Source organism: Lutra lutra, chromosome 9 (assembly GCF_902655055.1).
Source record: "Lutra lutra chromosome 9, mLutLut1.2, whole genome shotgun sequence".
NCBI lineage: Eukaryota > Metazoa > Chordata > Mammalia > Carnivora > Mustelidae > Lutra > Lutra lutra.
The window spans coordinates 37236883-37254880 of record NC_062286.1 but is presented as its reverse complement, the minus strand read 5'-3'; the positions used below and the strand labels follow the sequence as shown (position 1 = coordinate 37254880).

Below are 17998 nucleotides of genomic sequence, written 5' to 3'. Positions count from 1 at the left end.
TGAGATGCCCCCCACGAATGCCACAAGGATGCTAACATCTGCTCTATCTCCAGGACCAGGATGATCAGGCAAAAGTCGGCTTTGCATGATGGTGGTAAAGAGACGGTCCTGATGATGAAGTCAGTTCTTCTGCCTTTCCAAGGACACCGTGTCACAAAGAAGTCAGTGTCACCTCAATTCTCTTCATTTTCCCAAGTGGGAAGGGGGCCTGTCTGGGAGCTGCCTACCCACCCACATGCAGGCATCGTCCCTACTTCTGTGGAACTGCATTAAGGCAGCCTGTTGCTGACTTAACCCTGTCCTCTGGAGTCTGGTTGCCCCTTGCCATTCTCTATGAGGCTGGGGCTCTTCCTTGACAATCTTCTTCAAAAAAGCATCTTCTGGAATTTCTAAGGGGCTATGAATGGCCGGACTGCTAAACCACACAGCTTTTTGACCTTCTACTACGGTTATCTGGGTGGTTCTCAACTATCTTCCTACAAGAGCCCAAGTTTCCAGAAGGCACGAACCAACTGATACAGAGATAGGTCCTACACATATTTACTGAATACGTAAATGAATGGATGAGTGAGTGAGTGAGAAAAGCCCCAAAGATTCCCTGGAATTTTATCTCTTCAGTGAAAGGTGGCCTCCTTCGATAATTCCTGGTCTTCTCACAACAGAATGAAAGCTTCTACAAGAGGATTAAATGAGGAAATCTAAGGAGACAAGTGAACTCCTTCAGAGTTCAGACTTACAGAAGTGTCTGCACTCTGCCACACGTGAGAGATCCGGTAGCCCAGCAGTTCTCCTTCCTGCCGCTTAATTGGAGGCTTGACCCATCTGACGTCCACCTTATGACTAGATTCATTCAGAAACATGGTGACATTCGAAGGTGCTGCTGAGGGGGCTATAAAAGAAAGAGAGAATAATGAGGGACCACAGAGAAAAGTACACAGAAGTACATTCTCTTCTTAGTTTCCAAATGTTTGGTTTTCAAATGTTCTATGGCAAGCATTCAAAATCTGAGATTAATAGCAGGTTTTCACCCTCTTTTCACTTAAGGAGCATTGAATTACCACATGAGTTTTATTATTTTTTAAAGATCTATTTATTATATATAGAGAGAGCATGGGAGAGTAAGTTGAGGGGAGGGCAGAGGGAGAGAGAGAATCCTACAGCAGATTCGGTGCTAAGTGTGGAGGCCAACACATGGCTGAATCCCAGGACCCCAAGATCATGACCTGAGCTGAAACCAACACTCAACCACTTAACCAACTGCACCACCCAGGTGCCCCTGAAATACCACAGAAGTTTTTAAAAAGTAAGCACTTTTCCAAACTAAAATCACTAAGACAAGGAAAGGCAAGGAAGGAGGTTGTGGTGCTCCTGGTCTCCTCCTGGGGAAGCAACTTGAACAGGGTTCTCCAGTTCTCCACCTGTGAGGTGGAAGGTCAACCAAATGGACTGGAGATCAGTTCTGTGTCATGTGAGATGTACAAGGCAGGGAGCCACCATTTTAAAGTCCAAAGTTACTGATGGTCTGAGAACTGAGCTAATCGGTCAAAAAATTAAAAAAAAAAAAAATGTGTGTGTGTGTGTGTGTGTGTGTGTGTGTGTGTATGTAAGACATCTCATTATTGAAGACCAGAAGATCAAATGGTAATGCCTGGATGTCAAAATATAAAATTTAACTCTGGTTTTCACTTTCTGGTTTATAGTAAGTTCTGCTTAAGTCACATACCCACCTATCTGTTATCTCTTGAGAGGATATAAGGATAAAAGTCATAGTGCTTAGGAAAAGAAGTATGTATGTATTATATATATAATAATAATTATTTTGGAATAATTTGGAAAACAGGTCAAGGTCATTACCAGATTACTTTTTGGGAACACGGAACTTGACTATTCTCTATTAAAACTGAAAATAACATGGGGCACCTGGGTGGCTCAGTTGGTTAAGTGTCTGACTCTTGGTTTCCCTTCAGGTCATGATCTCAGGGGTGTGAGACCAAGCCCTGCATAGAGCTCTGTGCTCAGTGCAGAGTCTGCTTCTGATTCTCTCCCTCTCCCTCCCTCTTACTCTCCCCATCCTTGTACTTGGTCTCTCTCTCTCTCTCAAATAAATAAATAATCTTTAAAAATAAGTAATCTTAAAAAAAAAAAACCACCTGAAAATAATATGCTCTTTGACCATGTATTTTATTTAAAGGAATTTAATCTAAAAAATTCTCCTGTAGGAAGTATTATATTTACTGAAGCAAAACAATGAGAAAAAGGAATAAATGTAATGCTCAGTCAATAACTATGATGTAATAAATTTTGATACATTTTCCAATGGAATACTTGCTACCCAGCCACTGAAAAGAATTAGGTAGATCAGGTGTGTGGATATGAAAAAATATCTAATGGAGGGAAAAATCAAACTGAAAAAAGGTATGTAACAACAATCCACTTTAGAAATTAAAAAATGTTTTATATAAATACAGAAAGAATAAAAATAACTGTAATACATGCCAAACCACTGCCTATAGTTGTGTTTAGGGGAGATTAAGTTATATATTTCTGATATGCCTAAAAAGAAAACAAAAGGGTACTCTAACCTTTATTTCTACTTAGGAAATGTCATGTAGCTAAAGCTGTGTTATGAACTGAGTCATATAGTTTCAAATCAGCTGTAGAATTTCTGGATAAATGTGGCCAATTCAACATGTCATTTTTTTTTTTTAAGATTTTTTATTTGTTTATTTGACAGACAGAAAGAGAGCACACGCAGGAAGAGTAGCAGGGAGAGGGAGAGGGAGAGGCAGGCTTCCCTCAGAGCAGGGGGAGCCTGATGCAGGACTTGATCCCAGGACTCTGGGATCACGACCGGAACCGAAAGCAGTCTCCTAACCAGCTGAGCCACCCAGAGGCCCCTCAACATGTCTTTATGACTGCTCCTCATGAAACCCCTCTATGATGACAGTAAGGAATTTAAAACAGTATAAACTCATAAGGTACAGCAGAGTCAACAGTGGAAAAGAAATGTCAACATATACTTGAAAGCTGAAAAAGAGACACAGAAGGTGTAACTAATTCAGCAAGCCTGTACTCCCCAAAGGAAATGGAGAGGCTCAAACGCTGTGGGCCCCGGTACCAAAAGATTGAAAGTTTGACTGGGAAGTAGCTAGTCCTCAAGATGCCTCTAACCTACTCCCACACACCTGCCAGGGACTCCCTCCAAATCCTCCTGGAGACAGGAAGCTACCTTGGTCTCCAAACTGAAAAGCCTTTGGCCTTGGGGCACGGGCAGAATGAAGGCACAATGAGAGGCCAGACAGACAACTGGGGAAATAAGTGGAAGTTTGTACACTGAACAAGGAGGACTCTGCCTCACTCTTCTTCCTCACCCAGCTCCTAGAGCATCGGCAGCCATATTTACATTCCTAAGGTGGGAAACAGGGGACTTCTTTGCTAGAGAAAGTGAGTGGTCCCAGAGGGAAGAAAACCAATATTGACACTTTGGGGTATCCCAACCAAAACACTTGGATCACTGTGTGTTACACAGAAAGATACAAATAAATTAAAAATAAGGAGGAATTGGGGCACCTGGGTGGCTCAGTGGTTTAAGCCTCTGCCTTCGGCTCGGGTCATGATCTCAGGGTTCTGGGATCGAGCCCCGCATCGGGCTCTCTGCTCAGCAGGGAGCCTGCTTCCCTCTCTCTCTCTCTGCCTACTTGTGATCTCTCTCTGTCAAATAAATAAATTAAAAAAAAAATAAGGAGGAATCAAAGACATATCACATATTCAAAAGAAAGCTAAAATGGCTTACATTAATATCGAAGTAGATCTTACAGAAAATAATACTACCAAAGATAAAGGAAGCAATCTCATAATGAGAAGATGGCCAATTATTAGGAGAGCATAGTAATATTAAACATCTATGCATAAAATAACAGAGCTTCAGAATGGTTGAGGCAAAACTGGCCAGAGTATCAAAAAGAAATGGATAAACCCAAAATTATAACTGTGGATTTCAATGTCTCTTTCTAAATAATTGATAGAAATGGGCAGAAAAGCGGTAAGAATGTAATTTGAAAAACGCTATCAACCAACTCAACCAAGCTGACATTTATGGACTATTCCATGTAATAAGAACGGAACACACATTCTCTCCAAGAGCATACCATACACTTATCAGGAAAGATGTATTCTGGGCCATAGAAAGAGTCTCAATATATTTCAAAGTAAGTGATACAGATTATGTTCTTAAGCACCAGCAGAGTGAAATCAGAAATCAGGAATACAAAGATTTCAGGCAAAACCCCGAAATATTTGGAAACTAAGTTACATAGCTAAATAACTAATGGGTCAAAGAAGAAGTGGAAAGTATTTTTGAACTGAATGAAAATGAAACACAGCCTATAAAAACTGTTCTCAAAGGCTTTTCTTTATCATTTGAGACAAGAAGACATGTTATAATTTTGGCACCAGAGAGTCATTTTGTGCAAGGGTTACTGAAGATTTCTGATCTCGACCTGTCCACCCTCCTCCCCCATCTCTATTATGACTAGAGCACTGAGTAGGTGAGGCCCGAGTTAAGGGCAGGAAAGACATTCTACAACCTAGAGCTCTAAATTGGGAAAGAACAGAAATTGTGGATCTTTATTTAACAGGAATACAATATTCATAGACAGTAACAAAAATCTCAGAAATCAAAAAACAGCACAATGGAAAATTCTTTAAAGTTTAAAGATATAAATAAAATTTGCTATGAGCAAGACAGCATAGAGAGAACCTACTTCATTGGGCTTCTCTGAGGAGCTAATAAAATAATTCATGCATAGCACCTAATGTGGGGCCGGGCACGTGGTGTTTGGTAAACATGAACCATCTTCACGTTCATTATTTCTTTTTTTTTTTCCTTTTTTAAAGATTTTATTTATTTATTTGACAGAGAGAGATCACAAGTAGGCAGAGAAGCAAGCGGGGGTGGGGCGGGGGTGGGGGGGGGAAGCAGGCTCCCTGCTGAGCAGAGAACCTGATGAGGGACTCGATCCCAGGACCCTGAGATCATGACCTGAGCTGAAGGCAGAAGCTTAACCCACTGAGCCACCCAGGTGCCTCACGTTCATTTTTTCTTGACCTTGACGCTACGATGAATAATTTTTATATTATTATATTTTAACTTAAAATAATATATGCCATAAAGTGTGTTGTGATTATCTTCCTACGTAAAAGAACTTATTATCTGTTCATAGTAAGTGTAAGTTTTGTCACTAAAAAGAAGGAAATATCTTCTTCAGTGGCAACTGCAGTAAAATAAAATGGTCCAGAGACAAAGACCAAACAAAGCAAAGTTGAAACTCTAATTCAAGGCCATGGGGAAGGACTTGTTTAATCACATGCCGTTAGGGGCAATACTTATTCTGAACTCCAGGAATTACCTCCTTCGGTTGTGCTGGCCAGAATCCAAGGGCTCACTGCAGACCAGCCAATTTCATTCATGCAGGACACACCAATGCTGTAATTAGCCAGAGCTCGCAGCTGCTCAATTTGATACAGATGTGGTGAAGCCGAGGTGTTAAAAATCATGACCGAGCCATTAGTCAGCGGATCAACTTCCTTGACCTAAGTGAGGAGTAAAAATGTGGACCAGGCATTAGTAAGGTGGTGGGAATGCGAGACCTGGAGCACTGCTGCATTCAGTGCACGTGGCCCTTCCTCTCCACTGAGGGGAAGTACCTGCTTCCTATCGGGCCACACACTAATTTCCCCACCAGAGTTACTGTGTGTTAGTCACGCTACTGGAGCACCCACTGAGGACATGTGTAAAACGCCTAAAACAAGCATTCTCACTGTGGCAGGTAACAGAGCAAATGACGACCTTTATAATATTATAATGATGGTAATATATAAGAGGAAATAAGATGAAATAGCCCTTCCTTTCTCAGGACCATCTCAGTTCTTGATTTCTTCTTCCAGCTGTTTCAGAGAACACACTGCAAAGACAACCGACAACCTGTGTGGGACCAAAACCTAAAATATTTACTATCTGGCCCTTTACAGAGAACATTTCCCAAATCCTACTTTAGGGGCTGGGATACAGGATTTCTGTTTTTATCTTGTATTTCTTTTTTTTTTTTTTTTAAAGATTTTATTTATTTATTTGACAGAGATATCACAAGTAGGCAGAGAGGCAGGCAGAGAGAGAGAGGGAAGCAGGCTCCCTGCTCAGCAGGGAGCCCGATGCGAGGCTTGATCCCAGGACCCTGGGATCATGACCTGAGCAGAAGGCAGAGGCTTTAACCCACTGAGCCACCCAGGCGCCCCATGTATTTCTTTTCATTATGCAACCTGATGAACTCTGCTCTTGCCTTGAGGTAAATTCTAGCATGTCCTCTTTTTTTTTTTTAACCCCTACTCCAACCCCAATATAAATTCAAGTCCAAAAGCATATGCAGAGAATGTGCATTTTCTGACATTATTTGGTGCAAAGATCTAGGGAAGGGCCATTTGCACCTCACCCAACAAACCTTTCTCCAGATCTCATTAAAGCATCTTAGCCCTTTCCTCTGAGTTCTTTCCCTTCATCTTTCCCTCCGTAAGCTCTACCAGTCTCCCCGCATCCCTCTCCAGATGTCCTCTGTACACATAAGCAAAAAATCTAGGCCAAACTTCTACCTACCAAACTTCTACCTTAAGCATATTTCCTTTCTAGAAATGGGAATAAGGGAGAATGCTTTTTTTTCCCCCAATACATGTTTTTCAAAATCTCTACAATATATAAGTACTTATAAAATCAGAAAAGAGAAAATGATACTGAATAAAACACAAGTAACCAAAACTAACTGGGAGAAAAAAATCTTAAACCCTGTATATTCCTAACAATAACGGGCTTGCAGTCATGGGGCATGGATACACAAAGCTGTTATTTCAGGATATATGTGTTGAAATTTAGGCCAAGGGGCCATAAACAACATTTCGGAATTCTAAATCCTCTAGCGGATATCGTGAGGGGGGACGTGGGGGCCAAGTCTCACCTCTGACTCAGACCCGCAGACTCCACTGGGTGACAAAAGTACCAGTTGGCCTGAGGAGCCACCAGAGGAGAAACAAAGAGTTACGTGCTTATCTTGGTGGTGGCCGCTGGCAGAACTTACTTTTTGTTTCTTCACTTTATAGAGTATGCACCTACTTCCTGGTGACCAACCCCTGAAACTAAGGTGGAGGAAACCTTTGGCTCTCCACCCCTGCCCCATTTCCGGAGCAATGCGTGGAGCATTTCCAGGCACAGCGATGCTCTTCCAGAACGCACTGCTGGAAGAAGACAGGGTTTTTGTAACAGTCCTTCTCAGTGGGTCCTAGGGGAAAAGAGGGCACGAAATAGCAAGAAGTACGTGGGAGAGTTAAAAATAGAAATGGTGTATGCAGCCCAAAAATGGGTGAAGAACGGAACTAACATCAGGACCAAAGGAAGTGAGAGGGTGTGTCTGCTAGTGCGCGGATCTGAATCTTGTCCAAAACATTCATTTGTTACCAAGTCAGAGTTTAAAATTGTAAGGGACTGGGGACATGCTACGAAACTATGCTTGGTTCCTTCAGAAATGGGAATACATTGTTAACCTGCAGAATAAAGAAGTCTCACTTCTACAGCCACTCCTGACTAACCCTGCTAGGACCGGTCAGAGAAAACAGGATAGCCAATTATATTTGAACTTCAGATAAACAACAAATAATTATATATACAGGTATGTCGCAACATCGCTCCTAGAATTAAACTTGTAAAATAACTGTATTCTTATGGGTGAAGGGAGATTGGTGGGAAAAAGACAGAATAACCATGTCTGGCACCACAGGATCCAAGGTGGGCAAGGACGGCCTGTAATGACCGGACTGGATGATCGTCCAGGGACTGGATGACTGTCGCTCATGCCGTGGCTGCCCAAAGCTGAGGCAAAAAGAGAGAGAGCAGATGTGTGTGACCATCTTCTACCTTCAGGGGTGACCTGATGTTTTCAGACCTTCCTACCACCCTACTCTACTTCCTGTCCACCCTGAGACCTACTCATTCAAGGCGGGGGCAGAAGTCGCCCTCAAAGTCTCCCCAAAGGCAACCATACTCATGTGAGCAGGAGCCTCGTGTCCTCTTGGACTCTTCATGCAGCTCAGCAGCAGTTTTAGAAAGGGCTGGTCCATGCCTTGGTTATACATGTACAACTACAGATCTCTGGATCTCTAGATATGTAGATAGTTATATCTATAGAGGGAAATTGGCCCTGGATGTTCCTAATAACAGAGCCCTGGAATACAAGAAGCAAAAACTGATGAGACTGAAGGGAGAAAGGCAACTCAAAAACAACAGCTGAGACCCTAATTCCCCAGTTTCAATAACAGATAAAACCACTCGGCGGAGGATCAACAAGGAAATAGAAGAAGGAAACAAGACTATAAACTAACTAGATCTACAAGACGTATAAAACATTCTACCCAACACAGCCAAATATACCTTCCCCTACACACGGAACATTCTCCAGGGCAGAACGAATGCTAGGCCATAAAACAAACTGTAGTTAATGTAAAAGACTGAAAATCAGTATAGCCTGCAAACGTGATGGAATAACCTTAGAAATAAGCAAAAGAAGACAACTTGAGAAATTCACAAGTATGTGAAAATTAAACAGTCCTGAATAACCAATAGAAAAAGAAAGAAAGAAAGAAAGAAATCACAAGGAAAATAACCAAAAAACTTGAGATGAATGGGAAAAAAAGCCCCAAATACCAAAACCTATGTGATGCAGCTAACACAGTGCTTAGAAGGAAATGTATGGTATAAATGCTTATATATATTTTTTTTTTAAAGATTTTTTTTTTAAATTATTATTTGGCAGAGAGAGACGCAGAGAGACACAGCGAGAGAGGAAACACAAGCAGGGGGAGAGGGAGAAGCAGGCTTCCCACTGAGCAGGGAGCCTGATGCAGAGCTCGATCTCAGGACCCTGGGATCATGACCTGAGCCGAAGGCAGACGCTTAACAACTGAGCCACCCAGGTACCCCTATAAATGCTTATATTAAAGAAGAAGAAATTTCAAATAAATTACCTAGCCTTCTACCTTAAGAAACTAACTAACTAACTAACTAACTAACTAAATAAATAAGGAGAGCAAATTAACCCAATGCACACAGAAGAAAAGAAGGGAAAACTCATATTAAAATCAGGAATGGAAGGGGACATTACTGCTAACCTCAAAGAAATAAAAAAGCTTATAATGGAATATTATAAGCAATTATATACCAACAAATTAGATAACCCAGAAGAAATGGACACACTCCTAGAAACACATAAACTATCAAAACTGACTCAGGAAGAAATAGAAAATCTAAGTAGATGCGTACCAAGTAAAAAGACTGAGTTAGTATTCAAAAAACTCTCCACAAAGAAAACCTCAGGACCAGACAGCTTCACTGGTGATTTCGACCAAATATTTAAGGAATTCACATCAATCTTCCACAAACTCTTCCAAGAAACAGAAGTCGAGGGAACACCTCCCAACTGATTCTATAAGACAAGTATCACCCTGACAACAAAACCAGAAAAAGCTAACACAAGAAAACTATAGAACAATAGCTTTTATGAATATAGACACAATTAGACAATGGTGATGGCCGCACATTATACACTTTATTTTTTAAAGTGTATTTAAGTAATCTCTACACCCAACATGGGGCTCAAACTCACGACCCCAAAATCAAGATTGGATGCTCTTCCGATTGAGCCACACAGGCACCTCAACATTATACCCTTTAAATGGGTGAATATTATGGTCTGTGAAATAGATCTCAGAAAAAGCTGCCCAGAAAAAATGGATATCCCTGGTGAGGACTTTGTAGACACAATAATTCCTAACACTTACCAGCCCTTAGGAGGTTTACACATAAAATGGGGCAAGAATTAAGCAAAGCTAGAGCTGGTGAGGTGAGGGCGGAGGCTATTTCGGGGATAATAGAATGTTTTCACTTTCCAGAGAAGGAACAGCTGTTAGACAAGAGTGGGAGGCAGTAAAAACAGAGAAACTAATTCTGTTTGGTATTAAAAACATCTGGTTGTCAACATATAAAATTCTTCAGAAGTCACTGCTTCAAGTTGAGCTAGCATGAATGGCAGGTGTCAGGTTAACATGTTTTCAGCTAGTAAGGCCAGACATTTATGAAACTAAGAACAATTTCTGACCCTACTGTGTGACAACATGCAGGGCAGAAGACATTGATGTTTTCAGCGGACAATCCACACATGATCGACTACCTGCTCCCAGAAATAACATCTCTTCTAAGACATGGAAGAAGGGATGGTTTTGAGCACAGTTTTTTGCATCAGAACTTTCTGGCTTTGAATTCTGGCTTTGCCACTCGTGGGTTCTGTGGGCATTCCGAGCCTGCAGTGCTGGTGTGGGTTTTAAGTAAGATAATGTCTGCAAAGTCCCTGGTCATCGTGAGCACTCAGTAAATGGTAGTGTTACTGCTACCCTTTCCATTTTGATGAAATTAACACTCAAAGCAGGGCCTACATCATGGCAAGGTACCATTTTAGGATGGCTGGCCTGTATTTCTTACAGCATTCTTTCACACCAATTTTGGGTAGTGGTTAAAAAGGGGGAAAGACTTTGCAAGGCCTGTAATGCCCAGGTTGTCCTGGGAGCCAGGGGCCAAGGTGCTACATTTGACAGCAAAAATGACCCATCTCATGCTTGCCTGTCCTTCATAGTCACTGGCCCAGGAGGAGTTAGGATGAGGAGTTCTTGGCCTCCCGGAACTCCTGATCACAAGCCAGTCCTAATTTAGGGATGTGTTTTTATACCTTAAAAATTAATTCCCCCTGGTCTCATGTCATTCTATCCTGGAAACCTGTTTCCCTTCTGGTTGGGCCCTGCACCAAGAGTAGAAAGGAAACAGCATCCTGGGGCAGAACACCACAAAAATGGGGCGTGCGTGGCAGACATTGAGCGAGGAAGGGGTCAATGGACTTCTGAACAGAGGTGTTGGAGACCTCGGCACTAAGAAAGGCCAAGGAGGAAGAAAGATCAAGTAGAAAGGAGGAAGAAAGATCAAGTAGACCCTCAGAGCACCAAACAGCCAGTTCTTTCTTCGTCCTGCTGGTTTACCTGAACGCTGCAATTCCTGAATGGGGAGTATCCATCAAAACCCGGGACCCAGGAGATTAGCACGCTGTGTGCGGTGCTGTTGTAGACACTGACTTCAGTTGGTGGGGAGGGAATTGCTACATAGAAATAAAGACACACATACAAACACAGTTATAAACCACAGGTGGCCACACCTACCAAGCAAACAAAATATCATGCTTGTTTCCATTTCTTAAAATTAGGAAAATTTGACCCAAGTTTGAAAAAGAAGCTGCATTAGGCCTGAGACTAAGCATATTAGCTTATAGACAGGTCTTCTGGTGATGGGACAGTGCTGCCTGGGCCAGAGGAGTGGAGCACAGACCTGCTTTCCTGCCCCCTGATGAAGGGAGACCTTAGCTGGAAAAGGATGAAGAGATGTCTGTTTCCTTCACTGAGCTTGTGGTCACTGCCCTCCTGCATGCGGGCACATTGCTGGGTGCTGGAGCTCTACATCCATCCCCCCCACTCCCCCAATCAGAGCCATGGCCCTATTCTTGTGCAGCTTTTGCTTGAGGAGTGGAGACCCACATTACCTAACGATGAGAGCCCCATGCCAGGACTAGAAGGGTGCTATGGGAGCATGAGTGTGGGTGTGTGGCAGAGCGGGGAGCAGCTATCCAGGCCAAGGAAACAGGTGAGAAATCCGTTCAAGCAAAAGAGCCAACTGTAACTGCTGGGACTGGAGGCATAAAGTGTGCAACGACCTTGGCCACGTGTGGGACATGGCCACGTGTGGGACATGGTTACGTATCTTAATTTGAATCTAAGAAGGATCTGGAGTTTGGGGATCTTATTTTGGGCTAATTTTACTTCTCAATTAAGAGTCATAATCACATTCATAAGCAAAAATGATGACTGCTGTTTTCACATGCTTACAATGGGTCAGCCCGTTATGGACTTCGCTTTGTTTCATCATCACTAAAACCCTGTCAGAGAGGTGGTCTCACAGTCCTCATTTATGGATGAGGATACTGAGAATCAGAGAAGGTAAAAGTGCTAAAGATCACAGAGCTTGTAAGCAGCAGAACGGGGACTTGAACTCAAGTCTGTCTGAGCCTGGATCACGCGTCCCTCAGTAGGATACTGGAGGCTGGTGGGAGGCGGTAGCAAGCACATTAGTGTGAGCACCAGCAGGGACAGGGGAGTCTGGTTACTGCCTGGCTGGCTGTGTGGCCTGGGTCACGGTTAAATGACCTTTCTAAACTCCATTCCTTCTTCTGTTAGTGGGGATGGTAACAGCACTGCTCCATGGGGCTGCAGGGAAGATTAAGAAGGTTAACACATGGAGGAGGGTTGGGGGAGGTGTGCTGGAGGGGAAGCAATGACAGCGTGAACAGAAGATCAGGGAAGGAGAGCTGGGACCATGAGAAGTACACCAGGTACCATATTCAGGAGTTTCTGTTTACTTGTAGACACATAGCTTGGTGAGTGGCAAAGAATCAGCATTTTGTTTGACTCACTTCCCTAAATAGATTACTTGCAGAATTGTACTAAAATATATGCCTTTCCAGATCATAATTTGGCTACATATATTATAGTTAGTAACAGATTAGAAGAGGGAGTCTCGGTGGCTTTGACATAAATGTTTAAATAATGAAAAGCAAACATAAGTTTTCAAAAGAGAACTGATAAAAATAAAAGAAGGAAAAAAAGCTAAGTTCTGTGTGAAGCATAAAATTTTAAAAAGTGTCTCTCATTTTATAAATGTTTAAATTTTAAGGTGTTTACACTTCATGAAAATAGTCTTTATAAATTTACGCCTACCCATGAATTCCTGAAATTCCCAACATTGCTTTTGAAAACTGTAATAATGAGACTCATAATGAGGAAGGAAGTTATACAGTTCCTCCAGGAGTAAGTTTCAGTTTGCTCTTTTTTTTCTTCCAATGAACTTTTAGAGAATGTCCCCTCATCGCCTTCATCTAGTTGATGTGCCAAAAAGAAACATCAGCATCTTTTTATTTTTTTAATTTTATTTATTTACTTTTAAAAAGTTGGCTCCATGCCCAGTGTGGAGCCCAATGTGGGGCCTGAATTCACAAGCCTGGGATCAAGACCTGAGCTGAGATCCAGCTAGATGTTAACCAAATGAGCCACCCAGGTGCCGCCATAGCATCTTTTTTTTTAAAGTATAACTTCTTTTGTAATATTGAGTCCCCAGCAATATATTACCTAACTTTTTTTTTTAAGATTTTATGTATTTATTTGACAGAGAGAGATCACAAGTAGACAGAGAGGCAGGCAGAGAGAGAGGAGGAAGCAGGCTCCCCACCAAGCAGAGAGCCCAATGTGGGGCTCGACCCCAGCACCCTGAGATCACCCTGAGCCGAAGGCAGAGACTTAACCCACTGAGCCACCCAGGCACCCCAATATATTACCTAACTTTTAACACATTATTAAGCACATTCTGCTTTTCCCTTGTGTTGTTCCCTCAAGATTAAGACCAAAAGAAATATGGAACCAGTATTTGCTTTTCAATATTTAAAGTAAGAACAAATAGGCATGCTTGGGTGGCTCTGTTGGCCAAGCATCTGCCTTCGGCTCAGGTCATGATCTTGGGGTCCTGGGATCGAGGTGGGCTCTCTGTTCAGTGGGGAGTTTGCTTCTCTCACTCCCTCTGCCTTCCCCTTCTCCCACTCATGCTCTCTCACTCTCTCCAATAAATAAATAAATATTTTTAAAAAACACAAATACTAAAACATAAAATTCGCTTGAGTTTCTACGACAGAAAGTAAGAAAGATGATTTGAAAAGGGTTAAAATGACAGTATTTAGTTTCAAGTTTTGGGTTTAAATAACTTTGATCCCACAGAGGGAGGAGGAAGAGGCAGACAGTTGGATTGGAATGTCTCCACTAGCATGGGGACCTTCCAAGACAGGTCTCCCATTATGTTATGGCCCAGCTCAGAGGCAACAAGGACTTTGGAGGAAGAGACATAGAAGCTCTGGGCTCTTCTCTCCCTTCTCTCCTCTTAGGGCAGCAGCTAGGGGAGATTTGTGTCAGCCCCAGCTGCCCAGAGCCCATTCCTTCAATCAATGCCCTAAGCTGTCCCCACCCCTGGGAGCTCTTCAAGGGGTAACAGGGACCAATTCAAGGTGGGAGAGGGCAAGGTGAAAACAGGAGCAAAGAAGATGGAGGGTAGACATCTCAGCCTATTTTCTTAGACTAAGCAGAACTAAACGAGCTAATATTTATCAAAGACTTATGCACCAGGCACTGTTTTGGGTGCTTTTAACTCGCATTATCTCATTTAAGCCTCAAAAATATGTAGAAATATGTAATCATCCCTCTTTTATACTGAAGCCAGAGAGGTTAAGTGACTTGTCCAAGGTCACAAAGAAAGTCCCTGGGGAAGACAAGGTTCAAACTCAGATATCTGGCTGCAGAGCTCCTGCTGCGTCCCCTGACCAGCTCCCAGAACACGTTCAAGGGACTTGGCCACGGTGCTTACCTTTGATGTTGATCTGCACACCCTTGGACACGGTCAGCCCTTTGTCATTGTGAGCCTCACAACTGAAGACGGCTGTCTCCGTCAGACCTGGAACGGAAGGGGAGTCATGAGACCAGACTCACAGAGAACAGGCTGCAGCTCACCAGAATCCGAGGGTTGTTTTAGCATTCTTTTACTTTTTGGTTAATGGCTTCAGGCCATAAATGCAAAGTTAATTTTAAAACTATGCTGGTGGCTGAAACACACACTTGGGATTGAACCCTAGCTACCAGGAGCAAGTCAACCGTGGGCCTAAAGGCAGCTGTTCTTCATTTAAATGTTTTATTTTTCCCGGGTGGTGAGATGATAGGTAACAAAAGCAATAATATTTAGACTTAAATTTCTGCTAATCACTGGCCCCAATGTCAAGAAGAGCGCTGCCCGAGGGTCATCTGGACGATCGCGTGCTGCTTAGCCACAAGTACATACGACATCACACACTAATGACATTTCAGGAGACCAGACATAGCAGGATGAAAGTCACAGTGCTTAATTTCAGGCGGTCTGTCGTAATGAATCCATTTTTAAAAGTGAAAATTAGGGGCACCTGGGTGGCTCAGTCAGTGAAGTGTCTGCCTTCAGCTTGGGTCATGATCTCTGGTCCTGGAATCAAGCCCTGCTTCAGGCTCCCAGCTCAGCAGGAAGCCTGCTTCTTCCTCTCCTTCTACCCCTTCCCCCTGCTCCTGTTCTCTCTCTCTCCAATAAATAAATAAAATAGATTTTAAAAATTCTGAAAAAAGTAACAATTCATAAAGAATTATTACATAAACACAAGACATTATTATTACCTGAAGAGAAGACACTAGTGCTGAATGAAGAAAAACCCTATCATTTCAGAGGTTTGAAAACATCTTAGAAATTAAAAAAAAAAAACAAAAAACCTAGTTGATTTATTAATTTTAAATAGAAAGGAGAGGTAATCCAGATATTGGTTTCTAATATTTGCCAATAAAAGGAACCTGAACTCATTGGAGAAATGGCTGATTTCTCAGATTGGAGTAGGAAACAGATGAGATGAGCCTGGAACAAATTTAACACAAACGTCATGTGGTGTGCATACACACACACACATGCATACAAGCACACACACACACAGAGTGATGGGGGAATGACAGAGACATGAAACCAACGGAAAGAACTCCTCCTAGCAGCCAAAGCTGGAACAGTTTGAGCAAGAAACTAAATGCAGTAGCCTTGGATTGTAAACCAAAGTATAAAATAAATATTCACAAGTGGATTCTCAGTATTTATACTGAGATAAATAAATGATTAAATAATGGGAAGGAACAAACAAGTTTCCTATGAAGAAGAATTCCAAATAATTTATGTGGATTCTCTGCCCTCAAGAGGGAGGATCATAATTCCCAACCCCTTAGGCATAGGCTGCACAAAGTGACTTCCTTCCGAAGAGGACAGTATGAAAAGGAAATAAAAGCAAAACTTTATTTATTTTTTTTAAACTTTCGAGTGGAGAAAATGATAAACGCTACCTTGGCCACACGACCAAGGTTAACACCACTAAGTCACGTTGACAGAATGTGTCCTTGATATGATGTAATGAAAATGGCACTTCCCCTCTACAATCTTCCTCCCAAAAACATACAACCCAAGTCTCATCAGGAGGAAAGTATCAGACAGTTCAAAGGGTGAGGTGTTCTATAAGAAATCTGACCAGTATTCCTCAAAACTGTCAAGACGATTAAAAACAAGGAAAGTTTGAGAAACTGTCACAACCAAGAGGAGCCGAAGGAGACAAGACCACTAAATCCTGGATGAAATCATCGAACCACACAAGGGTATCAGGTAAAAACTAAGGAAATCTGAATATAGACTTGAGTTAATAATAATGTTCATTGGTTCAGTGATTATAGCAAATACATCACACTAATGTAAGATGTTACTAATGGGAGAACGTGTAAGTGGGGTTTATGGGAAAATCTGTATTATCTCCATGATTCCTAAAATCTAAGACTATTCTAAAATTAAAAATCTTTGTTTTGTTTTTGTTTTTTTTAAAGCACAGCCATATGTACCATCTAGTAGATTCTGGAAACTTCTCTGTCTCTGGCGCACAAAGGTGTCTTAGGCACAGAATTCACATCATGAACTAGAGAAAGAAAAACTTCTTGAAATTAGATCTCCATTCACTTCCTGCCTGAAAACCTTATTCTGTTTTCTTCTATCCACTGTACAGGAAATTCTCCAACTGATAATTTTAAAATTCAAAGCTTGTCACTAACGGTAATTAAAAATTTGGGAAAAATCAGGGAGGAACAAGCTGCCAAGGGAAGGCCAGCCCAAGGCTGGTCCAAGTGGCCAGAGAACCGCCTGGGAGAAGTTCTAAGAAATGCAAACCTGATCCCTATTTTTTGTTGGCTCTTCTCTTGAGGGTTAGAAGTGCACAAAAAAACCCAGCGCTGGTAGGGTTCTGTTCTTTTCCATCCAGATGGAAGTTAGTCCAGGCGCCTGAGTTCTGCTGACTAGACAGGGTCTCTCAAGAAAAAATGAAGCTGTGCGTCTCTGTCCTACAATTCTATGGTGACTTTTCACTTCTCTGAAATAATGTTCTGTCAGAATAGGACAGATACTTCAGGTATTTTCATTTTCTGAGGTGAGGAGTATTTCCCTCAGAATGGAGGAAAATCCTAACTAAATGGCTTCGATTTTGACAATTCCAAGAGCTAGGAATCTAAAATTTCAGATAGGAGACATCACTTCACATTTTTGGTCCCTCCCTTTGAGTGACAGATGAAACTGCTAACAGTTTGTGCGATGGCTTAAAAAAAATAGATTTGTTTCACTAAAGAGGAATATTTATCTCAAACCCAGTATCCACATCTATAAAAGGACACCCTTGAATACCCTGCTTCAGGGGTCTTTTTATGTTCTGCTTGTATTCCTCCCAAATAACTTTGAAAAATATATGTGGTCTCTCATAAAATTTTGAGGTTTGCACCTTAAATTTTTTATGATTTAAAGGGCTGCAAAGAATGTAATTTCAGGTTCTCTGACATTTTAAGTAAAATTCCTTTAAAGGCACTTATATAGTGTTCCCATAACTGGGATGGGAGACCCAGCATTATCCAATGAAACAATTTTCTCTCAGCAGCCAGAAGTGTTCCATCATGATTTTCTACTTCCCCTGCAGAATTTTATCCAGATGGCATAATTATGTGGGTTTGGAAGTCATGATTCATCACCCTACAACACTTCTTGGCAACGAAAATACACATACATGCTGAAATTGGAAAAAAGATTTCTTCTAGATCAATTATCTTCACAACTATTATTAGGGCACAACCCAACAAGACAATATATATAATTCTTTTTTTTCTTTTTTTAAGTAGGCTCCATGCCCAGCACAGT

General features: G+C 41.8%; 1 protein-coding gene across 1 annotated transcript in view; it reads right to left on the bottom strand.

Moving 5' to 3' along the window:
• MERTK (MER proto-oncogene, tyrosine kinase) overlaps positions 1-17998 on the bottom strand; it is a 113647-nt gene that overhangs the window by 37369 nt on the left and 58280 nt on the right. The window contains exons 5-8 of the mRNA XM_047744175.1: positions 14594-14680; positions 11122-11237; positions 5409-5592; positions 738-889 (exon numbers count right to left, since the gene is read on the bottom strand). Coding sequence (XP_047600131.1) covers positions 738-889; positions 5409-5592; positions 11122-11237; positions 14594-14680 — 539 coding nt within the window. The remainder of the gene's footprint in view (positions 1-737; positions 890-5408; positions 5593-11121; positions 11238-14593; positions 14681-17998) is intronic.